This window comes from Micrasema longulum, unplaced genomic scaffold (genome assembly GCF_059751315.1).
Source record: "Micrasema longulum isolate JH-2025_06_02 unplaced genomic scaffold, ASM5975131v1 h1tg000993l, whole genome shotgun sequence".
NCBI classification, from domain to species: domain Eukaryota; kingdom Metazoa; phylum Arthropoda; class Insecta; order Trichoptera; family Brachycentridae; genus Micrasema; species Micrasema longulum.
Genome location: NW_028278181.1, coordinates 665,272 through 692,316, shown reverse-complemented (window position 1 = coordinate 692,316; position 27,045 = coordinate 665,272). Strand labels below are relative to the sequence as shown.

At 34.4% G+C, this 27,045-nt stretch overlaps 2 protein-coding genes across 2 annotated transcripts in view; one reads left to right on the top strand and one right to left on the bottom strand.

Annotated features, from left to right (window-relative positions):
* Positions 1-176: 176 nt before the first annotated feature.
* LOC148277709 (ribosome biogenesis protein WDR12 homolog) lies at positions 177-11,560 on the top strand. The gene is made up of 8 exons (XM_088232537.1): positions 177-361; positions 2,488-2,787; positions 3,550-3,690; positions 6,807-6,982; positions 8,022-8,083; positions 8,814-9,063; positions 10,132-10,261; positions 11,276-11,560. The coding sequence occupies exons 1-8, from the start codon at positions 303-305 to the stop codon at positions 11,412-11,414; spliced, it is 1,257 nt and encodes a 418-aa protein (XP_088088663.1). The 5' UTR covers positions 177-302; the 3' UTR covers positions 11,415-11,560.
* An 824-nt stretch (positions 11,561-12,384) lies between these two features.
* shep (RNA binding motif single stranded interacting protein alan shepard) overlaps positions 12,385-27,045 on the bottom strand; it is a 122,386-nt gene continuing 107,725 nt past the window's right edge. The window contains exons 8-12 of the mRNA XM_088232511.1: positions 24,572-24,715; positions 22,668-22,841; positions 20,023-20,154; positions 17,027-17,139; positions 12,385-15,593 (exon numbers count right to left, since the gene is read on the bottom strand). Coding sequence (XP_088088637.1) covers positions 15,455-15,593; positions 17,027-17,139; positions 20,023-20,154; positions 22,668-22,841; positions 24,572-24,715 — 702 coding nt within the window. The 3' untranslated portion in view covers positions 12,385-15,454. The remainder of the gene's footprint in view (positions 15,594-17,026; positions 17,140-20,022; positions 20,155-22,667; positions 22,842-24,571; positions 24,716-27,045) is intronic.

The window sequence follows — 27,045 nt, the reverse complement described above, 5'->3', positions numbered from 1 at the left end:
ATCAAGATTTTATCACAAAAAACTCTTAAGTTAAAAGATTTAAAAAAAATCATAAATCTTTTAAATTAAAAGAGTTTGTGATTTTGATGGTAAATGATAAATCGGTGAATAAATAAATAAACACTTTTTCATTTAATGTTTAGAGGTGTTGCCATAACATCAAAACAAATTATTTTGACATTCAATCGCACGTGGTACGCAGTTTTGGTGTTTGAATTTCGAAGTAACTAAGTAAAAGTAACATTTAGGTTAAAAACAACTAAATTTTTTCGTGTAATTCCTCAAAAGAAACTAATCTTATTATGGCAGATGAAACTCAAGTCACACAATTACAAATTCGGTTTCTAACTAAACAGCTACAGTAAGTTTGACTCGTGTTATTGTACAATAATATGTTAAAATATTAATTTTATTATGACCTGTCAAGAGGCATTGCATGTTTTTTTCTGGTTTTAAGATATTAAAAAAATATTTATTATCAATTGTAATATGTGCGCGAATGTCATTATTAAAAACCGTTCTGTTCTTTCTGTAAATTGAATATCTTTTCCGACCTTAAAACGAATTATTTTTTGAATAACACACCTATTACTTACAAATCATTTGATTTCAAATATACATACAATATTTCAAAGAGATACAAACTGTCTAATAACAGTATTTAATGAAATAATAGAAATATCGACTCTAGTATGCATGATTTGATATTTTCAATTATGTATTAGATTCAAAGTGAGCATTCAATTCGACCATTTGGCTACAATCTTATTCTTAGTCGTTTGCTCTCGGCAGAGCAGTCGTGGTCACGTTAGCAGGAGGGGAGCATGTCGTTACGATCTGCCTCCACCCGCTTCTATCTTCAGCGCTTTTGAAGGCCTTCTGAAGAGGGACGCCAGTCGCTTCTGTTACTAAGACTGTCCATCTGGTAGGACTTCTTCCGCAAGACCGAGTTCCTTTTACTCGTCCTTGTACAACTTATCCTTCCATATTGTCTCTTCGTCTCGTAACACCTAAGTACCTGAGACCACGAATTTGTAAAGTGGCTACAACCATCGACCTATTAACATATGCCCAAATACTCAGTGATGCCCGATGCATATTTGGTCATTCTTTAACCTTTAGCTCGACGTTCAGGGAAACCAAAATGCCTACTTGTGTAAGCTTGTAAAAAGCGTTTGGATAAACATCCCCAAAAGGATGGTGTATGTTTTCATTGGAAAGTATTTGTTTGTAAGTTATAAACACGGCTTAAAATAATTAAAATTCAAATATGAGTCTTCTTCCTAAATTTTAAAGTATGTGGTACGCCACAAGAGCGAAGGTCTTCTTACTAACAAGGCCACACCTGTAGGAGTATGTATTTAAGTAATAATAAAATGTAAAATACAATTAAATCAACCTTGGCAAATAAATGTTTGCCCCCTGAGGCAAAATTAGCAGTTCACAATGGAGTCCTGGTCCCGACCCTGATGTATGGGAGCAAAGTATGGACTGAAAAAACAGGGATGATAGTAGGCGGAATGCTGTCGAAATGCGATCTCTCAGGCGAATGTGTGGTAAAACTATGTACAATTGATGCGCAAATGTTGAGTTCCGTGCATTATGTAAGACTGAGATAAGCATTATTGACAAAATCAAGAAAGGAGCTCTGCGTTGGTTTGGACATACATATAGAGCGAATGGACAGCGAAAGAATGGCTAAAAATATTTACAATGCGAATGTTGATGTATGCAGAAAAAACTAAAAGACATGGTTTGACCAAATCCAACAAAATCCAGGCAGGCACCCATGAAAAGCTGTATGAATGTAGAGAAAACAAGATCTGTATGCAAAGATAGAGTGATGTGGCGTTCTATCATCTCTGCCTACCCTTACGGAGAAATGGTGTGATGGTTTGTTTGTTTTGTTTTGTATACAATGTTAGTTAGTATTATTTTAGCATCCCCATCACTGACATATTAATACATAGACCTGGCCTAACCTAACCTGAGTAAAATATCAAAAAAAGCAGTGATACAAAAACGTACCGATAGTTAATAAGTTTGTTTTATACCAGGGATGCATTCAATCATCATGTTTAGGGACATCCCAGTGAAGGAGGGAACATTATCATTAATGTAAAAAAAGTTAAACATAAATACTACTTTATATTATAATATGTTACTTTACTTGATGTTATTTCTCGTTAAGCTCGTTCCTATACTTGCCGGCACAAGCGCTCGGTCGAAAGCCCTTTGATTGGTTGGCCCAAGGTAAACATAAACAAACTGGTAACTATGGGAGCATTTTCATATCACTCCTCTTTTTAATATTTTACTCTATTGGGCATGTATATGTGTATTAATAGGTCAATGGCCACAGCCACTTTAATTTAATGTCCTTGTGATATTTTGATATCTGATGTATTGGACTCAAGATTAATGATTTTAAAATATCAGCGAACATGATTATAGATATTCAGTGTTGGTAAATATTTTGTTTTTCAGATATGCCATACCAGATGTGCCATACGCTATAGACGCACAAGTAAACACAAGCGGTCTCAACTCTTTAGTAAAAGCTGTCCTTAAAGAAAATTCAAATGTGGAGCTTAAAAAATTAGAATTTGATTTTCTTGTATGCGGTGAACTTCTGCGACTACCTTTAGTAGAACATTTAAAGGCAAAAGGTGGCAACACTGAAAGCACTATTGATGTGGAATATTTGGAAAGGGTACCTGCTCCTAAGCCTTTAGATTGTTTGACACATGATGATTGGGTAGCTTCTGTTAGCTGCAAGTCTTCTTGGTAAGTTAAATACACTTAACAAATATTTAGAGTCGAGGCAAAATAGTTATAGTATTATATAATATTTATTCTGAAGTTGTAAAAATCGTAAGTGAATTTGTAATATTGAGAAAATATTGCTTCAAAGTTTCACAAAACCATAAACTTAATCAGCTAAAATCTGGTAACAACTGGCCTTGTTGACGTTTTTTTGTTTATTTAATATACTTTACTTTTGTTTTTAAATTGACTTAAATTTATTTTCTTATTTAAAGATTCTTTAAAGATTTGTCTCATCGTTTCTTTGAATCCCTTAAAATATGTATGTGTATATTTATGTTTTTCCTTTTAAAAAAAATGGTTTTACTATTTTATTTTATTTTTACATCTGAGCATGTTTTTCATTCTTTACTTTAATTCTTAAATTTTTTTTGATTCTCAAATTTGCTTTATTTTTTTACTTTAATTTTAATTTTTAAACAACCTCTATTTATGTTTTTTTTCCATCTCTTTTTTGTACTTTAATTAATAACCTTACATATAATTACTTTATAATATGGAAACTTCACTAATCCATTAGAGTTAAGTCTAACTGTGAAAAATATAAAACTATGTAACTGTACTGTATGTTTCCTTAATAAAAGAAAAATAAAATTAAAATACTTTGAGCCACTTACTTTTTATTACACCACTATGATTCTCAACAGGCGATATATCTGAACACACACCGCAGTATTGATTTAAAGTAATATTTATTTGAAATTATTTATTTATTTCTTGTAGGATAGTGACAGGATGTTACGACAACAGTGTCCACTTGTGGACAACCAAAGGTGTCCACAAACTGGCCATACCCGGACACACATCACCGGTCAAGGCGGTTTCATGGGCCAGCCTCACAGATACAACGGGCGTTTTTGTTAGGTAATATATTACATTAAAGTATCGTTTACACGTGGACAATTCTTATATCATTCATTGTGGAAAATGTGTATTGGATTTTTTCAACAATTTAGGTTTCTATTACTCTCATATTTTGTCTGCATTTTATGTCACAGTTGTTGTTTTCCAAAATAAATCAAAAATAAAAGAGTTTCAAAAATTGGAAAAAAAAAAATATATTATTAATATTTAAAACATTGCAAAAAACACCACTTTCTTACTTTAGAAGATCGCCGTCTACTGTTGGACATGGGGGTGCTTCATGACATACTTAGTGGACGCTTTGATAGTCCGGCTCTTTTGTCGGAGTTATCATTAAATGTCCCCGGCTACCGCACCCGTCACACGCCGAGCTCTCTATTTCATGTGCCAGCAGTTCGCACGAACTATGTCCAGAACTCTCCACTTATACGTTTTGCTAGTGAATATAATTTGAACTTTCCCCTTACTGATCCATTTGATTGTAAAAAAATAACATTTAAAATGCGCGTCTTAAAACATACTTTTTTGTCTTATACTTAGTTTCAATAATAAAGTCTTATTTTATTATATTTTATCTCTAATTCTTAATATTTTATACATATTTATATTTTCGACACTTGTGCAATATTTACACACATGTCCACCCTCATTCCAATATAACACCCACTCACCCACCCTCTCACTCACTTACACTCACACAAACACACTAGTATGTATTGTATGTGTATTTAATGTATTTCTGTGGATATCTGTCATTGGTTTTATTCTCTGTATATTTTTTTTGTTATATTTTTGTTACATGTATCTGTTTATATCCCCAATAAATAAAATTAAAAAAAAAAAAACTTTGTGGTCAAACATTTACTAAATATTATTGAATATTTGTATAGAACCACTTACCGACTTCTCTGACTACCGGTTTCGAGACGTCCTTCTTCTTATCAGGCCGTTTCTCTCCACTGCTGGATATAGGCCTCTTCCAAATTTTTCCATATTTTTCTGTCCTGGGCACTCTGTTTCCATCCATGGCCCACGAGTTTGACGACGTCGTCAGTCCATCTCCTCTGTGGTCTCCCTACTTTCCTTTTACTTTCGTAGGGTCTCCAGTTTAGTGTTCTGGGGGTCCACCTATCGATTTCTTGTCGACACATGACCCGCCCACTGCCATTTTTGTCTTCCCACTCTTTCTGCGATGTCAGTCACCTTTGTACGGCGTCTTATCTCCTCATTCCTTATTCGGTCTCTTAAGGAGACGCCCAACATTTGTATTTCCATAGACCGCTGAGAGCACTTAATTTTGTGAACACTTCTAGCAGTGAGTGACAAGACCGTATGTTGCCACCGGCAGAACACAAGAGTTGTAGACTTTGGCCTTCAGATTATTTGGGATTTCCTTATTTCTGAAAAGATGTTTCAGATTTCCAAACACTGCCCAACTTAACCCGAATCATCTAATCAGTTCCGCAGTTTGATTGAATTTTCTCAATTTGATATGTAAAGGTTATCATCCATAAAATACATAAATTTTGTAAACGGGGTCTAGAATTTCCACAGTCCATGCGCTCAATAGCTGCAAGACTTGTTATAATCTAACGCCTATTTTTAAAAAGTTTTTTTAAATTTTTAATTCAATATCATCCAAATTCATTGTAAAATTAAAACATAAAATAAATGGGGACTTGATTACTTACCGTCCATGTGCTCTGTAGCTGCAAGACATGCTGTAATCTAGCTCCTCTCTGTTATAATTGAAATATATCATGATTGGAGTTGAGGAACTAGAATCCCAATCGTCCATGCGCTTTGTAGCTACAAGACGTGCTGGGATATTTATTTACTGTACAGCGCCCTTGAGGTGATTATTACAAAAATGGCGCTTTATCAATTATCCAATTATAATAATAATAATAACCTTCACGTGCACTGATTAGGTTATTAATTTTGTTGAGGTTTTGCACGGTGGTTTAATCGGCATCCTGACCGGTAAACATAGAAAAGACAGTAAATGGTTGTATACAAATATTGAATTAATTAAATGGTTGATGGAAAAAAATGTTTGTATTGACGGTTTATCAAACTGATAAAATATGTCAAATGTAATATTGAAATGTAGGTTAAGTTTCTAATTTTAAAAGTTCTATAAGAACCTGCTGAAGAATTGCATGCTTGCAAAGCAGGACTTCAATTTGAATATTATATTGGTAAATATTTTTAAAAATTCAGAAAAATAACATTTTACAAAATTAGAATTAAATAATTGATCAATGTTTGAGTATGTCCAAATGCTTGCAGACTGGCTGAATTTCCTCCCTAGGGAGTCATTTATATTTAAGTTAATTTCAACAGAGAGGGAAAACATTTTTGAGAAGGGAATATGGAAGTCTAGGCATTTACAGGGCTTATGACCTGTCATTGGCTGGTTTAAGTGGCCACTTTACTCAATATTTTATTTATTCAATATTTATTTATTTTTTGCACCACAACAGGCCAGGAGGCCCAATTACACTGGTGAATTACATCACAGAACACCCAGGCTTGAGAAAAATCACATTTTATTTTTGTGTTCTCACCGGGATCGAACCCGGAACCTTTCGTGTGTGAGTCAAGCGTCTTGACCACTACACCACGGAGGCCGCATTACACACTGTGTAACAAAACATAAGCAGAATGGTGAATGCTACAAATAAATTTAAATATGAATAACTCCCTAGGGAGGAAATCCAGCCAGTCTGCAAGCATTTGGACATACTCAAACATTGTTGAATTACTACCTGGTAAAAGAAGTATAAAAATTGGAAAATTGCTTTCAGGCATTGCCTAGTAGGTGATTTGGTTCAGCCGGATGAATCTCACCCACGTGATAAAGGTTTCAGCTCTTTTACTTCACAAAAGTCAACAGATGGAATAGTTGAGAAAACGTGGATGTTCAAACATGGGCAGAATGGTGAATGTTACACAGTGTGTAAAGTGGCCACTTAAACCAGCCAACGGCAGGTCATAAGCCCTGTGAATGCCTAGACTTCCATATTCCCTTCTCAAAAATGTTTTCCCTCTCTGTTGAAATAGATTTAAATATAAACAATTGATCATCGTATTATATTTTGAATGTATTTCAGTGGTTCTCACGACCAAACGGCCATGGTATGGGAATGGGACATACTGTCCAACTCAGTGGAGTGCGTTGTGGCTTGCCGCGGCCACGACAAGAGTGTGGAGTGCGTAGCCATAGCCCCCGATGCGAGTATCTTCGCCACGGGCAGCTGGGACAATACCATCAAGATCTGGAGTGCGAGTAAGGATGCATTCATTATTTACCAATAAAATAGTTTTTTTGGTCCCTGTGCTGGAACCATATTAACAATGGTATTGTAGCATAGTCTTTTTGTAACTAAATGCAGAACTTACCATGCATTTTCGACACCCTTCTGTTTGCGTTCATCCGAAGGAATAAAGCTGCCAAAGCTGCTCACGATTTTTCGCGGAGATATGAATTATTGACTAGTTTGTTGCAATTTTTTTGTTATTGTGTTCTAATTTTTTCTTCATTTGGCAAAAAATGGAACACAACTTATGTTAACAACCAATAGTTTAAAAAATAGCTTTTATTCATTAAATAGTTGAAAATTATTATTAAAATCAAAGAATAATAACAGTCCAGAAACCGCGAATGCACATCAAACTAAAACCGACAAAACTACTCATAAATGAGTAGTTTTACGTTTTGGACATCAGTTACTCTGTAGACGTTGCTTAGTACACAACTGTCTATTTCAATTAAATTACGCTGTTTTATGTTGTTTTTAAGTGTCAAAATACTGCTGGGATTAAAAGGGAATAGGGTGGGATCACATTTTATGTGTAAGTATCAAATTCACAAATAATATTTAAGAATTCGATTATTTTACCGCCTGTCATATTTGTTAAATATAACAAGGCTGACATATTGTTAGTCAAATTTTGTACCCGGCTTTTTATAAATAAGCCTTAGCATAATATTAAACTGTATTAATTTTACTAAAATACTAAATGATTATTTAATGTTTTTTTTTGTGTTTGCCTAGTAAAAGTAAGTACCTATTTTTTTTTTCTGTCCAGTCAGTAAAATATTTTTTGTGGTATAACATCGCGTAACATAACACAAAATTATCTTATATTGGTTGCTGTTTGGCAACATTACGTGGCCACTTCACGCATGCGCGCGGGCGGGATGTCGTGCAGGGGGGGGGCATGTGGCAGTTTTTGGACACAGTGTGATGTACGCAAACTTAATTCTGCGCGCCTTCTGGTATATTATAATTCTAAGATTACAATTTACCTCATTGATATTTCAGAACTACACGGTGAAGATGAAAGTTCGAGCAAAAAAGCAAAAACTGAACAGGGAAAACCAAGGGTATGTTAATTTAATTGTGAATAAAATATAATGTATTAATATATATATATAAATATAAATAATATTTAAAAAATATATATCATCCCATCTCAACACAGGACTTTTAGTCCCATGGAGTTGGGACTTATGTCTCAAATAATGTGCAATAAATTAATGTTTATAAATAAATAAATAATGCCTTGATGGTTTCTTTGTTTGTAATGAATCAAGTTATGTCAACAATACTTTGAGTTTGTCCAAATTTTTGTAGACAAGGACTGGATTCAAGTCCCTGGGAGCTGTTAATATTACCATATATTACAAAAGAGATGAAAAACATTTAACAACAAAAAAATTCAGGCATTGCCTAGTATGTAGGTGAAATAATTCAATTAGATGAATCTCACCCGCATAAATAAAGATTTTAGCTCTTTCACTTCAAAAACATCAACAGATGAAAGAATTAAAGGAATATAGATGCTCAAATATGGGCAGAATGGTGAATGTTAAACAGTGTGTAAAGTGGCCACTGAAACCAGCCAATGACAGGCTATATTAACTTCTATAAAATGTTCTTCATCTCCATTGTAATATGTCAAGTTATGTCGAGTAGTATTTTGTGTTTGTGAATGTATGGAGTGAGGAGTGAAGGTGGGTAAACTTCATTTTCAATTGTCCTGAAATTAGTTAGGAGTGGACAATACGAAATATCGTTTATTTAACTATTCATTCAAGATGTGTAATTTCCCAGTCGGCTTCGTGCACATTCAGCGGGCACCGCGAGGCCGTGAGCGGGCTGCGCTGGCTGGGCGGTTCTGCCGTGCTGGCCTCCTGCTCCTGGGACCACACCGCCCGGCTGTGGGACGCGGAGCTGCAGGCGCCCACTAGGACCATCGCGGCCAGCAAGCCCTTCTTCTCCCTGGACTGGTCGCCCGGCAACGGGTTGCTAGTGACCGGCTCGGCGGACCGCGTCGTCAGGGTGTACGACCACAGACTGAATGGTGAGCCGACACTTCTCATTGCCAATCAATTATTTTATTTTTGATTAAAAATTTATATGTACCACTGCCAATTACAATGTACATATGAATATACAAATAAACATGTAAAAAAGCACACAATAGAACATTTAGAGGTACAATATGTGGTCTTTAAAAACTATAGTAAAAGAAGACAAGTAAATGACTAATACACATTATGATACATAGTTAGAGAGGGCGAGTCTAAAACTGGTAATCCCAGCATGGAAAAGATTCACCTCACTTGATAGGCTGTCCAACAGACCAATCATCCTTCCCACAGGCATCGTCATGAGTTGGTTGACCTTTGACTGAGTTTTTGCAAACTAAACCGTATCTGGAGAGTTAATTTTTCTTGTAGTTTTTTTCGCCTCTTTGAGAGCATTAATATTATAGATTTTTTTCATTTTTTACTATATTGTGAAAAAAAAAAACAATGATTATGTTTTGTATGGGTCAAGCCCTTATTAAAAACCATATATCGAGATAATGCCATTAAAACTTCCTTGTGTCACACTTACACGTTCTTCTGGATCATCTTCTTTCAGCACAGAGATGCCAAGGCTATCAGATTACAGAGAGCTTCTTCGGGCAGCTTTTCTCATTTAGCAAGGAGCAATTTTTCTTTGTATGTTGGCACCGCCAATGAAATTTAAGTTCTCAAGTGCGGGGTGCGGTGGGCAAGCTGTCACACTTGTACGCCTTTTAACTGGCAACCCTTTTCATATATTATGGTCTACCAAACAGAAAACCCATAAAGGTTGTCAATGGATTTTACCTGCCAAATCATTTGTTTGTTTTTCCTTTATTTTCCTTTTACATTTACGAGTGTAGCCTCGCACTCGTTAGCTTCGGGAAGATGTGCGAAAGAAAAAAAGGTATTAAATTTTTTTAAGTGGCAGAGTACCAAAATATTATGTTGGTATTATTTACATTCAGTAAATTTTACAAATTTCATTTGTGTGTTATATAAAAAGTTATTTCATGCATTTGTTTCGTCTTATTTATTGACAATTTTAAATTAAAAACTCAAAATGTTTTTTATTTTAGTGGATGCTCCTACCGTGACTACTCGGGGGCACTCGGGCTGGGTATCCGCAGTGCGCTGGGCACCTAACCAGGAACACCTCTTCCTTTCTGCAGGACACGATATGCTCGTCAAAATGTGGGACATAAGGAGGTCTGTACATATATATATATTGCTCTTGGCTTTAGTATAAACTCATAAATTTTTATGTAATTTTTTATTAAATAAACACATGCGGATTAAAAGCGAGGTGTCAGACCAATCATGACGTTTGCAGTAGTGACGAGGGCAGATACGGTGAGAACAAAAAATCTGCTCAAAACGTCAGAGATGAAAGTACTAAGAAAAACCCCTAAGGGACAGACTCTGGAATTAATTAGACGGACTTGCGATACCGAGACAGTACAGTGGAGCGGAACAAGGAGAACATTCCGGAGAGATCACGCCGAGAGAGTGGACAGCTCCAGAATCCCCTATACCATGGCCCATGAAATCTCAGCTGGTCGCCGCCTGGCTGGAAGAGCATCGAACAGATGGAAGGACAGCTGGAACTCAATGTCTCAGTAATCATCCTCTAGCGGTTAGAGTCAGCTAGAGTCTAGCCGATAACAAATCGACCGATCTAAACAGAGAAAAAAAAGAAGATTTTAACTGACCAAAAATACCGTCGGTGTATCAGAAAGACTATTTGCAGTAAAAATAACAATAATTTCAAACTAACGGCTCTTAGTCCTTTAAAGTAAATTTAGTTAAGCAAAACTTTTTTGTTAAATATAAAGTTTACTGGGCATTGCAGTTTCACCGACGATATATGTATTTATTTTTTGTGTACGTGTAATTTATAATTTCTCTTCACATGTCATTTAATAAGACACTAATTCTTTTATGCTTTTTATTTATATAATCTTTCATAATTAGTAAATTTAGTTATTTTTTAAATTTCATAACATATATTTTTTTCGATTTACATTTTTAAATCTTCATCCTTGTGAAATCTGTGAAATCCATTTGTATTAAATAAATTAAAATGTGTTTTTATGTAACTTGTTTTTCATACTTTTTAGAGAATTGCCGTTATTTCAAAGAAAACAAATTGAAAATACAACTTCAAGTGACACTAAACTTCCCAATTACCCGGTTTTTAAAATTCCTTTGTTTTTGTTTTAGTCCCAATGCTGCCCTCTATGAGCTGTCTGGCCACACTGACAAGGCTCTGTGCTGTGATTGGTCGGGAAAACTTCTTCTTTCCGGTGGGGCTGACAACACCCTCCGAATTTACAAATCCAAAGTGCCTTTATCTGCATAATCAGTATTTCAATATTATTTTATTGAACCGCACAACGAAGAATCTATGCTATTTGTATTTATTTTGTTAATGCCCCTTAAAAATAGCCTTAAAATCTATTAATTTCCTTGGGAAAAGGGGATTTTGTAAATAAATATTTGAAACAATTATACTTCAAATTATTTTAGTACGTATTTATTAGATCGTTTTTAAGATTTTTTGCTCTATAATTTTATAGATATTGTAATGCAATGGTTAGATGGTGCTGTCGCTGCTGTTTTAACTGTCAGACTTTACTCCGCTCTCAATGTCAAATAAAAATCAACTTGTTTTTCTTTTGTATCTTAAATGGGCTTCTGTGATAAAAAGTAGCCACCTCAAAACAATTAAAAATCACAATTAAAGCAAAAAGTGCTCGCTTGAACATGATTTTTGTCACTTTCAGTGCGTAGATATGTGTACCCTGAGGTACGTGTACCCTGGTAGCTATCAATGTACTTGCCTCAAAACTCGAAGACACGAGTCAACATTGCATCTTCGTAAATCGCACGGGGGATTTATCTTCAACTGTACTGTCATTGTGAAAGTTTACCTTATCTTCCTACTGTAATTGCCCCCAGACAAGTTTTAATAAATTTTATACTTACGATTTACAATTGAAATCAACCAGTTTGTGTGTTTATTTATGCTGGTGTTAACAAAGGAATATTTTGCTGTTAATTAAAAGCTGCGGGTACATTACTCCTCTATTTCAAGAACTGTCCTGGCTCTAATTTCTCTTAAGGATGGACAGTTTTCTTATGTGTACATCAGTGTATGACACTGCTTCGGCGTTTTAAAATATAGCTTTACCTGCAAAATTAGTTAAAAAATGCTTTGTTCGGCTACAGACATAGGCAAAACCATTTTACCCGCTGAATAAAAATACACGCAATAAAACATTCAAACATAGATATTAGTCAATTATTTATAAAGTAAATAAAACAAAGTATTCATTCTGCTCTTTTATTTAATTTAAAAAATTGCTTTTTACAATGAATGTTGCAAAGGAACATTAATACTTATTAAAGTTTTGTTTTCCTTCTACCAGTTCTTGTGTTAAGCGTAATATCAACACAGATAAGAGCATCGCAAATACTGTATAACAAAATAGATACATTTTATTCCACGGGAAGCACCTTGGCCCCCTCGTATTAAACCGTAGTTTTGCCAAACCGATTTGTAACACAATGAAGCGACATTCTCTATAAAATATTCTCCTCCTAATTCAAAATTTGTTTTTTTTTTACTTTTTGTTTTAATATTTCATGGCCTCTGGGGACCCTTTTCATTAATTATATCTAATTCCTAGCTACCCTACCTAACCTAACCTCCCCTACCTAGGGCTTCTAGACTAGGCTGCCTGGTAGAACACCGCACTAAATCATACAGTTGGACAAATACATATCTAATTAATCAATTTTGACACAGAAATTGTAAACAGGGAAGTTACATACAAAATGAAATGGAACAGAAATGAAGGTGGATAAAGGAATATTGAGTGTTCCGAGCGTAATGAACCCCGCCTGCTAATCTAACTATTCTACAAACAGTTACCCTAACAACTGCTACTGTGAAATAACTTAAGTTACTCATCTTACGATCTAGAGTAAATTTTCGATTAGTCCAGGAAACATCCCATTGGCACATTCCTGAACACAACATCTAATGTTAGAATTCACTTAACCTAACCTCCAGTTCTAATCTTAGAGCTAACTATCGTAAAGTTACGACTAAACCTTTCTTTTTGGTTTCAATCGGGAGCGGAGTGACCCGCCCTTTCTCTACACTTCTGGAATCCTTATCACCTTGTGTCCTTATCCTAACTTAGATGAGAAATAAATCTATCCATCTCTAAAACCACGCCTCGACGCCTTCAGCTGCAAATAACATTCCCATATTTATCTCTCGGAGAGATCCAACAATTTTTTTTTGCAACATTCGACAATCACAAAGGAAAGAGAAGTATCCTCGCATCGAGCGATTAGTCAATTATTACCAGCACCCCTGTACATCTTAATCTAAGCCTAATTAAAGTCTGTAATAGTTATCACGCCGTTTATCAAAAAAAGTCAACGTGAAAATAAATTAATAAATTATATCGGTATCCTCCGGAGATACGGAGATACCTCGCAGTTTCTATTATACAGTAAAATTTTAACACTCGCATAAGATTCTCTCCCAACATTGCACCAGATCTCTCGTACGGCCGATAACCGTGACGACTTGACACATTTGGATATATTTATGTGGAAAAGGCACGAGTCTAAAAACAATCGAGCCACTCTTCAGTGAGAAAAATGAGCCTCCTTAACAACCCTCGCTTACCTTCTAAACGCATCTTTTCACAGTGACTTCATTGCCTAGTCGGCGTTCCTGCTATAATCATCGTATTAGCTAACCACGTGCATAACGTAGCAGCTGACTATCCTAGATAATGTCCAACTGTACCGAATCTTCTATCACTCCGTGTTCCGGAACACATTCTCTCTTGGCGAGTAATGAAACTCAGTTGTCCGCAAAAAGCAAATCCTGATATTAATCGGCGCAAAATGAACATTTAACCTTAATTCAGTTCAAAAAATAATTCTGTACACTATTGTAAATATTTTTGTCATTTGTATATATTTCACATTTGTAAAAATAAAACCTCTTTCGAAGACAGCCAAAAATGACTCGCGTCACATTCAAAAAGTGAATGTCACAAAAATAGGGAGGGGGTTTGACATCTAAAAGGAAGACAATCTACGCACAACAGAATAAGGAAGACTGCCCTAAGTCCTAACTAACTTATTGCTGACAGCCATCGGTTGGAAGCTATCTACTGCGGTGTAGAACACCCCTTGCATCGGGGATCTCTGGAGCTTCGCGAGTGTTGCTCCTAGCCGTATTTTGGGAATTTTCAGATTTACAGAAAAAACAGTCTTTGACTCAAAAAATACACTTGACATATCCTTGGTTATTGATCCAATTTACATCAGTTTACATTGGTTATTCATTCAGTGGGTGTTTGTTACGCTAATCTAAGGCGGCTATTCGCCGCTCATGACCAAAAATGTATTTAAATCTTCTAGAGGTACAAAAAACAAGTCCAAAAATGCCAGTCTTAAACAAGGCATATGGTATTATATATACCGACACTACAAAGTTGCCCGGTTAATCCGAGTGGCCAACAAAATGTTTTGTAAAATTGAAACGCAACTCACGAGTTCCTAATCTATTCAAAAGAATGATTCTCCAATATTGTGAGTGCTTTTCAGCCGATTCATTTATACTCAATATTTTGTAACAAAAATATAACATTTACAATACATTACAATTTCATATGTGAGAACTACAAATGTGCAATAAATATTTTGTTTAAGAATTGGTGTCCGGTAATGGGCACATTCAGAATATCTTCTACTTATTAAATGTCCAATAGAATGCTTAAAAAGTTTTAAAAAACTACTTGGAATAGATCATAAAGTGTTATAATTATTTTGGATAGTTGTCAAATAATGAATATGAAAAGAGAAGTACGTAAAAGCAAGTATAAATATGTAGTTGGTATAATTATAGTTTTGTTGACCCTGCCATAAATTTTAAAGTAGCCCGTTTGTTCGGTACAATCTAATGAACATTACTGAGCCAATATTATTTGTCGGCAAACAGAACTGACTGGTCAAAATAAGGAGTTTATCAAAAAGGATCTAAGGTAATTTACAATTCACGAATACAAAAAATTACATTAATTTACAGATCGCAATTAGGTTCTAAATCACTTTAGTCATTTATTTGGCGGATCATTTTAAAACTGAGCAATTATTGAGAGATTTTATACAAGACTTTTTGTTGACAATCACACCGTATAATTTACTTGGAAGATATTAATTTGTGATTTATTTATTAATATAGATTCTATTGTGTTTGTATACATATGTGTAAGTATTACCTATAGACTAGGTTATGCGAGAAGAAAAAAAGAAAGACTACAATGTAAGTGCCTAGAGTTGATCGAAAGCTGAGGAATCGAGGAAAAGTTAGCGCCATGAAGGGAGTAAGAGATATTTTCCTTCTAGTAGTCCGTTGTTATTGGTCAATTGTGTATATTGATAATTTTGGAAAACACGTCTTCTTTCTTTGTCCGGGAAATGTGTGTTCATGTTGGGTGGTGGACATCTGAAACAGGAAATATACACCAGTTAGTTCACAAAATACGCATATCGCCAATGCTACCGTAATATGTCGTAAGACCAGTCGTCTTGCAAAATTTAACTAAGGAAAAACATTTTATTGTTATTTTTCCCATCAACTTGTTTGCCTTAGATTTTAATGAAGCCGAATGTCATAAGCCACAAAATTATTGCACGTACGTCTTAAATGAAATATTATGTTTCACTCTATTATTATTCTTGGAATTTGTGACTTATTACAGTTGCATGGACGATATTATATATTAACCGTTCATATCCTAGTAGCACACTGGAAAGTTATTTATTTAATAAAAACGTAAGCAAATGTTAGATTTTCTTTACTGTTATTGTTGATTGCCAACAATTTTCCTATGAAAAATATTAGATTATATATTATTATTGGAAACATAAAAATATTACAGAAAAAATGAGATCATGACATAATATTATTATGTCATTTTGACCTCATTTTTTCATATTTCATCATAGTTCATAATAAACTTTGATTTTAATTTAATGTTAGAGATTCTAAAGCCTTTTCAACTAGAGATGAAAGTTTCGGTTGTTTAAAAGAAGTAGCTGTAATAGTTATGGTTTTACAAATTAATATGTTTTATGAAACTGTGAATAACAGTTTAGACAAGCGCTGGCAAAAAATCTAGTACAGGTAAATACTGGAACAGTTTCACAAAAAATAGTTAATCCGCTATTTAAGAAGTAGTTTCACACTTTTGGCCATTTTGCCCATGCACTTTTAAACTGTTATTTTTAAAAACAGTTTCATTTAATGTCGTGACTTTTTTTTCTATACATTGACAGTTTGGTTTTCTTATGAGGCTGTTACAGCGGTTTCCAAAAAATAACTCTTTCTGGTTAACTGTTTTTTTATCAAGAAAACGTTAAATTTTTGTGAAACTGTTTCTGATGTGGTGGAAGAATAATTGTTTTAAAATAACGGTTTGGTTTTTGATTTTTTTACCACTTCTATTTTCAACCATCAAATCACTCTGCCAAAATAAGGATAAATCTATCAAAAAATAGTTAGGGTTGCTGTGCTGAATTTGGTTGTCAGAGAGAACTACACACAATATTTTAAAATTAAAATTTTTACAACTTTTCTCTTCGATTCGAACATACTCGCTTTACCGGTAATGCTCCTCTGTTGGCTATAGCATTAAACATCATGTTAATTAATTTCATAGATTTTCTCTGCAGTTCAGATGCAAATTGAGTTTTTCTATTGTGCATGTGTCGTTCACACTCTGCCTGAGGGCTAACGAACCCAGAAAACCCAATTTGCCGCGTGTTTTTAGAATACAAAGTTATTTGAAGCAAAGAGCATTTAGTATATAGAGTCAGTCAAGAAAAAGTATGAGGTTAGTTGCGTTAATTGACAAACTCACCGTGAGTCTCCCTTACTTGGTTGGGTAGGGTTGATAGGCATCATCAGGAGAGGCTGCGGTGGAGTGATCAGCATCCATAGGCATCAGCACCTGCGGCCCAGCATAGCCGTACCCCGCGTGGGATATATACTAGAACAATATATTATCTGTTACATTATATATATTACTAAATGGATGAAAGCCGAGTGAACGCGGTTGAAATGCGATCTCTTAGACGAATGTGTGGGAAATCAATATATGACAGGGTTACGAGTGTAAGTCTGAGTCAAGTTGATATTGATAAGATTAAGAAAGAGTCTCCGAGATGGTTTGGTCACGTAGAACAAATGGATGACGAAAGAATGGTAAAACAAGTATATATGGCAAAAATGAACGGTAACGTGAGACAAGGACGACCGAGGAAGACGTGGCATGATCAGATAAACCAAAATCTTAAGTCTGGTCATGTCAGAAGCAGACAGAACCGAAGGGCATGTATGACAAGATGTATGAATGTGGAAGAAGCTAGGAATGTATGCCACGATAGACGTGTGTGGCAGTCCATTCTCTCTGCCTACCCCTGCGAGGAAATGGCGTGATGGTAGTAGTCGTTACTGTAGTGCAAAAAACTAACCCACAACAGTCTTTAGCTGGTAACCAAAGTAAATTTTGGGTAACTTTTAAAAAAAAAATTCTTTTTCCGCATCCGCTCCTAAGTCGAGGATGTGGACATCACGGACGCCTCCGGGAGACTATCGCGCGCGTTTCTTAGTCCCGCCGAATAAACCTGAAATATCATCATCAATGGTCTTCCAGGATGGCGGGAGCCTATAGGTGTGAAGAGGCGGCTGGAGTTAAGGCTCTCCCGAGACATCCGCAGCACGTAACCGAGCCACATCCACCGAAGCCCCCTCGAAACGCTCGTTTTTGTACCACCTTATGCCAAATATTCTCTTCAAGCACTTTTGTACCTCACTTTTTCAAAAAAAAATTGATTTAGGTAATTTTTTTTCTATATACATTTGTTTTTATTATTGTTTTCTTTTTTTGATTGAGCGGTTACAGTAACTACTGCCCCTTATTTCGACTGTAATTGTTTATGTAAAGATATTTATTTTTTAAGTAGGATTAATATTCATATAGGTAAACTTCACCAACAAGCCACAAAAAGTGGTTAGGTGAGGTTTTTGTATTTATTAGGTTAATTTATTTTTTATGTGTCAAATAAATAAATAAAGTAAAACAAAAATTTATACCTTATTTCTGTAATCTTTCTTTCATACTGAAATACTGAAAATTCTTGATAGAATTCCATTGTAATTATTATTATATATTATTATAGGTAACACTTATGGAACGGCTGCAGACATTCTGTCCAATTCTTTATTATCTTATAAGTCCACAATATCAAGTTTATTTGTAGCTGCTCATCAAACTATTATTGACAATTCAATTCCATAAATTTAAAAAATACTTACTTGTTTATTTTTATTACCTTATACTTGTTTTTTATTTTTTACTATTATATCAAATTGCATTGTAGTATTGGCAAATACGCATTTCATATATACATATTTTTATTTCTTCTTTTTTCGCGATAATATATGCTTACTTGTTTATTAATTTAACTTAAATTTGTCTTTCTTGCTTACCGTAACACTTTTTAATTTATTTCATAAGCTTTTGTTTTTTGCATCTTTGCATTTTTTGTTTATTTGCTCACTGTTTTTTCTTGCATACCTTTGTTATTATATATATTTTTTTTTACTTTGTAAAACTTTTTACTATATCCTTTCTAACTAATTTCACATATTTTTTCTGTATATTCTGTATTATTTAGTATGTTAGCATGTATTTTATTTTTTGTAAATGCCTGTTGGGCGTTAATGAACAAAATAAATAAATAAATCATAATGTTTCAGGGTTGTTGTGTTTGCGTTATCTAAAACATTTAAGTTTGTAAGTGAAAATTCTTGATGGAAGTTCATTGTAATTTATTATATAAATAAAACACGAGTGATACTTTCCACAAATTTGGAATATCCAGTGACCGGTTTCATCGCTTTCGCGACATCTTCGAGACTGGTATCTTTATTAAAAAGTTAAATGTATTTATACAGAACAGAGGTAAGGATACATAATTCAAAGTTATATGTAAGTAAATTAAATAAAGTTATTTTTATCTTAACCGTTAGAATGCTACGCGGCGCAAAAGCGCTGCGATCGTTTGTATCGAAAATTGCGGCGCAGCGCAAAAGCGCTGCGAGTTTCAGTGTGTTTTCGGTGCTCCGCGGGAGTGCACGTACGCTAACCTCGCACTTTATGTTTAATAAACATTAATAAACAATAAACATTTTATCTTTATAATGCAAAAATAATTAATAAAATTGATTGATATTTGTCTAAGTTAGAGTGTTTTATTTGACACTATTATTTTTTCCTCTAAATTAATCAATATGTGTATAGCAATTTTCATTTATTTTTGCCAAAATTGCTTAGCACTAAAACGGTTAAGGGCCATTATCAACAAATTTTCTATGGGTTAACTAATGAATTGATATAATGCTATTTTAATGAGTTTAAGTATTTTATTTTATTTTTGGTGTCTCATCCTATGGGTTAACTAATGAATTGATATAATGGTATTTTAATGAGTGTAAGTATTTTATTTTATTTTTGGGGTCTCATCCTTGTCACTGGATATTCCAAATTTGTGGATTAAAGTATCACTCGTGTTTTATTTATATAATAAATTAAAATAATAATGGTTAATATCATCATAATCATGTCCATATGGTCCATAGGGCACTGCATTGGTTCTGCAATTGCAGCACATCCCGATCATTTTTGTAACATAAAGGTCAGGTGATCAGTCTTAACTCTTTTGGTGCCAGTCCAAGTTTATATACTTTTGTAAATAATTAAATTATTATTGTTTTTTTTCTCTCAATATTTTCATACATAAAAATGACCGGCCTGCAGGCGTCCCCCCGGAAAATATGTCTCACACTGAAAAGGTTAAAAGGTGGTTACCTGAGGAGGAGCCAGTTGTAGGGCGTGTTGCATCAGCTGCGGGGGGTATTGTTGTTCTGGCATCACTAGACCCACCCCCACGCCGCCCACACCCCTCTCTCCGCTCCGTCCTACCGGCACTACGTACTGCTCCTGCAAGTGGGGAGCAAATATACATTAATATATATAATAGTGCTAGTGGCTAGTTTATTTCAATAAAACGAGTTTCGGCCGCGGTTTCCAGAAATCGGCCAAAACCTACGGTCGAGAATAATTTTTATTTATTTTATAAGCATCCAGATAAGCAAACGGAGTTTTAGTCCCAACACTTATGCATGGAAGTGAAACATGGAACTGGCAGAGGAAGGATGAAAGCCGAGTGAACGCGGTTGAAATGCGATCTCTTAGACGAATGTGTGGGAAATCAATGTATGACAGGGTTACGAATGATGAAATCAGGCGAGAGTGTAAATGTGAGACAAGTATAATTGATAAGATTAAGAAAGGGTCTCTGAGATGGTTTGGTCACGTATAACGAATGGACGACGAAAGAATGGTAAAACAAATATATATGGCGAAAATGAATGGCAACGTGAGACGAGGACGACCGAGGAAGACGTGGCATGATCAGATAAACCAAAATCCTAAGTCTGGTCATGTCAAAAGCAGACAGAACCGAAGGGCATGTATGACAAGATGTATGAATGTGGAAGAAGCTAGGAATGTATGCCAGGATAGACGTGTGTGGCGGTCCATTCTCTCTGCCTACCCCTATGGGAAATGGCGTAATGGTAGTAGTAGCGTTTTTTTAAGGAAAAGTGTTCCTTGTTGCCCCCTGCACAAGTGTTATAAACATCATAGCTCTATAAAATTCACCTGCCACATTTAAGGATATTTATTTTTAATTATTAAATTAAAACAAAAAAAAATACAACATTTACAAATAAACCAAAATTATAGGCCAATTATAGTTTCCTATTCCTCATCATTCTTAAAAAAAAAAAAAAAATATGTTGACATATTATTTTTAATCTAAGCAAAATAACGTAACTGACGACAATGTAGGCGGTTACTCTAGCTCGCACCACTGTCAGAGTTATAGGCAAAACAGCGTTACCGCCACTATCTTAAAAGCGGAAGGTATTTAAACAATTTGGCTGCCATTTCAGTATTGGCAGTAACCAAGCATTATAAATCCCATTTGCCAAATTATTATAAAAAAATTGAAAAAAACCTTCTCCTGCACAATTCACTATTTGTCGCTTACGTTGCTCTGCCGATTATGGCTCGATATCTCCATCACATTTTTAAATATTTTTTTTTATATTCTTTGTTCGGATAACGAACAGCTGTATTTATATTATGTATAAAACAAAACAAATGACAAATTAGCCAATTTACTGGTTTTCACAAGTAGCATCACAGTAAGTTAAAAAATATTCTCAAACATAAAATGGACAGTAATCTAATGTAGATCCAATCGAAATGAAGAAACACTAAGAATTATTTCGAAAGCAAATGCTGCATGTTATTATGATTATTTGTAAATAAATCTATGCTTAACGATTTCGTTATTACATTGAAATTATTAAAAGTTCGCCATAAATATGAATTTTGCCTATAATTAGATTTCAAGATTACATTTCAATGTACCTGCGAGAGTGACAAGGCAAATTTTGGCATATAGTTGACTGTACAACTGCAACAATGAGGAAGTTCAGTGCTACAGGAAATTCATCATCAATCCCTTTAAGGCACTGCATTGGTACACCGATCGCAGCGTATCTTGATCATATTTTTTTGTTACGTGAAGGCAAGATGATCAGTCTTACGCTTCAGGTACCAGTCCAGGAACTATTTTTATTACATTACGTTTTTTTTTGCACCACAACAGCCAGGAGGCCCAATTACAGTGGTGAATTACAACACAGAACACCTTGGCTTGAGAAAAATCTAATTTATTTTTTGTGTTTTCGCCAGGGATTCGAACCCAGATCCTTCGGTGCTTAAGGCAAGTGTCTTAACCACTACACCACAGAGGCAACCACAGAAAATAAGATTTTTTTTTCTTACAAGTGTAAAAATTGTAGCATTTAATTATACGTTGGAGAGTCTCGAAAATGTATGAAAAAATTAATAAAAATGAACAACATGTGATAGATTACCGGTTTAAAGTAGACATTTTTTTCAACATTTAGTGTATTTTTACACTACAGGGCTCTACTTTTAAATGTCAGCAGAACCCACCGACGAAAACTTGTGACCTCATAAACGGAGTAATTTTAAAATTACAATATTTAAAAAAATCAAATCCATGATATTAACAATATACAAAAATATATATATTTTATTGCATTAGTTTGATGGTCTATTAACAAATAACAAAAGTATGAAAATAACATTGAACTTATTTTTATTTTTAAAGGTAGGGTTTAGTGCTATATTATAAGCTCCTGATGTCACTGTTACCTTTGAAGATCTATTGTGAGGGTCCCCGGGAATAGTTCTCGCCCTCCAAGCCATGGCTATTACGTGGAGTCTTCCTACATGAATTAGTTTTGTACCAAATGGTATTTTTTATTCCTTTACTTTGCATCTTTTTCTCTACACAAAAAGTTGGAAATGGTGGATCGAATAAACAATTATTAGTCAGTGAAATCACTCACGGGGTCCATGGGATGTCCCTGCAGATGTGGGTGCTGCAGAGGCACGTAGGGCCCGGGCAGCCAGTGGGCGGCGCCCATTGGGTACCCTCCCACGTACATGCCCCCCCCGCGGTACACCCCGCCCAGCTCCGCCGACGGCGCGCAGCCGTACATCGCCGCGCCGCCTCCGACCCCCTGAAATATAGCGCACATGTATGTAGATATCGTCGAGTGCTGATGGTGGAAATGAATACTTCATTTACTACTACCATCGTCAGAGAGGATGGAATGCCACACGCTTCTATCCTGACACACATTTTTTTATTTATTAAACTTAAGGCAAAATAAAAATTTTGTACACCTGATAAAACAGTCATAACTAAAAAATGGAGAATTTCCAGGAAAGCCTAAATTCTAACACGTTACTCTATAACCATGTATTTTTAATATATTTTTTTTCATTTTTTTCATTTAAAGCAATCTTGATGTGTCATATACACAGTTTTTTAGGGTCAGACCGCGAAACTTCAGAGGAACATTCCTCACGGTAAACTTTTTAAAAAATCCTAATAATTTTTTTCCAAAATGTCATTTAAAAAAAAAAAAAGTTTTTTTTCATGATCTCAAAATGGAGTAAATCTTTAATTTATCGAACAAGCATCCCTTTCGCAAACCCCTACCCTTCCCCTACAAAAAAAAATGAGATTGAAACAACATTTTGAAAACGAAGCGATTACGCACCAGACGCGGACAAGGGAGGCGGCTGGGTAGGAGAAGAGTAGGGGCTTGTGGAAGGACGGCTTGTCCGAGAAATGAAGGATTTACTACATTTTGAGATTATAAAAAAAAAAAAATTTTGAAAAAATTACTTATTGGAAAAAATTCGTAAGGATTTTTTAAAAAGTTTACCGCGAGGAATGTTCCTCTGAAGTTTCGCAGTCTGGCCCTGAAAAACCGTGTATAATAAAGTTTGTTTTTAGAAATTCTATATTTATTTTTTTTTAAACTTGATTGTCATAAAAATGATGATATGATATAAATGATATGACACTGAGAATGGTGGTGCTAGTTCAAGTATGTTAAGCAGGTAAATTGTAAAGTTAGAATTATGGAAATATAAGTTTTCCTTCATTCATTTTCTATCACTCCTCGTCACTTTCCTTATTTTCCCAACCCACTATCTCCCTCCTCTGTTGCCATTTCTTTAATTTTAATTTCATATTGTTTGAATCATCACTTTATTTTATTAAAATAAGAGAAAACAATAAGTCATTTAATTGGATGGCAGGCTCTACTACGTATTTTCTTTATTATTCTTGACCTGTGAAGATCTATTGTGAATTGAATGGCATTTGAACAAAGAAAAAAATTAACGCTGTACAGTCCTTTGAATGGTTACCCTAGTGAGGACTCTTAAATCAATTTTTATATTGAAAAAAAATTCACGTAGTATTAGAATTTAACATAAGCTTTGTTGATTTTTTCCAAATTTAAAAATGAGTACCAATAGTAAAACAAAATTGTTAAGGTTATACATCATTCAAAATAAAATTTTCTGCTCTCCAAGACATTGTGTTTGTTTGTATATTATTTTATTTTATTACAAGATTGCAAAATGGAATGTCAAGTAAGCAAAAATGATCATTTTCAATACTGCTTCTGTTCCCATTCAATCGAGGGAATAAAGCCGCCAAAGCTCCTCGCCATATTAGTGCAGTGTACGGTGCAGATGCTATGAATTATCGACTAATTTGTTCTAAAATAATGAAGAAGAATACATTATTGACAAATTTATTGTATTTTTTTTGTCGTGTCTTCTCGTTCTCTTCATTTGGAAGACAACAGGCAATACTTGCGTTTATCATCTAATATATATTATGTAGCAATATATGTTTTTTTTAAATAGAGCAATTTGGGTATATTACACATATCAGTTGGTGCGTGGGATCCGTTGGTTCACGCCAAACCCTATCCGGAGTTTTGTATTGGGATTTCTTCTTATTGCCTCCATCAGCAAACTTGACTAAGAGTGGTTCCTTTGCACCGGGAAGTATATTGCCATTAAAGATCTAGAAGCACAAACAAAGATTAATTGGACAACCATTCGATAATAACACTGAAGTAAGACATCACATTAAACATTAAAATATGTATGTGCTATGATGAAGAAATTCCGGGGGGCGAAGCACCCACCTGAACTTTTCCATCCACCGACCAGATGAGCCGAGCAAAGCATGAGACCATTAAAATTCACCATCCTACCTGCCCTATGCACCACACGAATCCTCGAATAAAACGCATTTTCCAACTCAAAAAAAATGTGACAAAGTACCTGTGTGGATTTATTCGTCACGGTGCCTATGTTTGCCTCTGTGTCCAGGCGGATAAAGAATATAGTTCTGTACATGAGGTAGAACCAGATCTCTGATTGAGTTCATTCGACTCGATGACTACTCTTAGGTAAAAATTCTATAGAAGGAAATCGAGTGGCCACACCATGCTGAGGTCAAAGGTTGGACTCCTAAGCCTAAAACTAAGCTGACATGCAATGATGATGATTGCCTCATGAACGGAGAGTTTAGGTTCGATTTGGTGAGATTACAATAATTAAGTGTGATTTCCTTAAGCTTTTGTGTTCTGTGCTGCAATTCTCCATTTCAATTTGCCACCATTCTTCACCTGTTGTTGTGCGGAAGACTAATATAAATGAGGTGTGTTAAAACCATCGGTCTGAAATGAGTTAAATATGGTGATAAATTGGAGAAACAAAAATACTATAGCAGTATCCAATACATTTTTGACACAATGTATTTGAGTTCAGCAAAAGCAACGGCAGTCTCTTTTACTCTACACAAAACAAAAAACAAACCAAAACCATCAATCAAATGAACCCTTTCCTGCCTGAGGAGACTTGTAAGTGACGTTAAGTTATTAGGCTGTACCTAAATAGTACTTGTAATAATGTCTTATCAAAATTATTAGCCCTTTAATGTTCATATTTTAAAAATAGCGGCATTTATAACAATACTGGTGAAATTTCAAAACATTTGGTGTTTTGCAGGTTTTATAGTAGGTAAGTGCTTTAAAGTTACCTTTATTTGTTGTTTACTGTGTTTATTTATTTATTTTGTTCATTAACGCCCAAAAGGCATTTACAAAAAATAAAAATGAAATACATGCTAACATACTAAATAATAAACAGAAAAAATTTGTGAAATTAGTTAAAAAGGATATGATAAAAAGTTTTACAAAGTAAAAAAAAAAAAAACAATAATAATAAAGGTATGCAAGAAAAAACTATAAGCATATAAACAAAAAATGAAAAGATATAAGATTATGAAATAAATCCTGTAAAGCAAACAATAAATAAAGTGTTACGGTAAGCAAGAAAGACAATTTTTAAGTTAAATTAATAAACAAGCAAGCATATATTATCACGAAAAAATAAGAAATAAAAATATGTATCTATGAAATGCGTATTTGCCAATACTACAGTGCAATTTGATATAATAGTAAAAAATAAAAAACAAGTATAAGGTAATAAAAATAAACAAGTATTTTTTTTAAATTCATGAAATTGAATTGTCAATAATAGTTTGACGAGCAGCTACAAATAAACTTGATATTGTGGACTTATAAGATGGTAAAGAATTGGACAGAATGTCTGCAGCCGTTCCATAAGTGTTACCTAACCTATGCAGTCTCGGTATCAATGAATTGTTTTGTTGGTTGGAAGAAGTACTGGAGCAATGAAACAATAAAGTACTCCTAGTGTTGACAGCAGGTACTCTAAAATTAATCAATTCAAGTATTTTTGGTGCGTCAAAAAGAGAGTTTACAATTTTATACAGTACAATGAGATCATTAATAGTTCTTCTTTCAGTTTATGATACATTTACTATAATATTTATCGGTAAATTTTATATTTGAATTTATATGTGTTAGAAACATGTTGAGCCATCGCCAAAAGAATGATGTCCTACAAAATTCAGGCTCAAAAGCGCAAGTCATTACCTCCACGAAGTCAGATCTAAACAGTGATCCTATTAGTAGGAGAATCCTTCTCTTAAGAGAAGAAAGACAAATAATGTGTCCGTTCTTAATGATGTTCGCCTAGGAAGTAAAGAAGTTCATTGGCCTATATTTGGGAAGAAAGAGGCCGAAGTAAAATGTGAAGTTTGAATAAAATAGAGTCGAGGCCGTACTCTTCGTGCTCACATTGTAAAGTGTATTTATACTGCAATGATAAGAATAATTGTACAAATGAATATTGTAATATTGCTTAATGTTTATTTTTCAATATGTGCTTACTGCCTGAAGGGATCCATATGTCCCATTGTTATGAAGTCGGAATAAAATAATAGTAAAAATAATTCAAAATAAATTTTGTGTATTCAAC

Excerpts from the sequence above, each read along its gene's own strand:
- LOC148277709 (XM_088232537.1), top strand. The coding sequence starts at position 303 with ATGGCAGATGAAACTCAAGTCACACAATTACAAATTCGGTTTCTAACT. Across the intron at positions 9,064-10,131 it reads GTACGACCACAGACTGAATG|TGGATGCTCCTACCGTGACT; the intron begins GTGAGCCGACAC and ends TTTTTATTTTAG. Across the intron at positions 10,262-11,275 it reads AAAATGTGGGACATAAGGAG|TCCCAATGCTGCCCTCTATG; the intron begins GTCTGTACATAT and ends TTTTTGTTTTAG.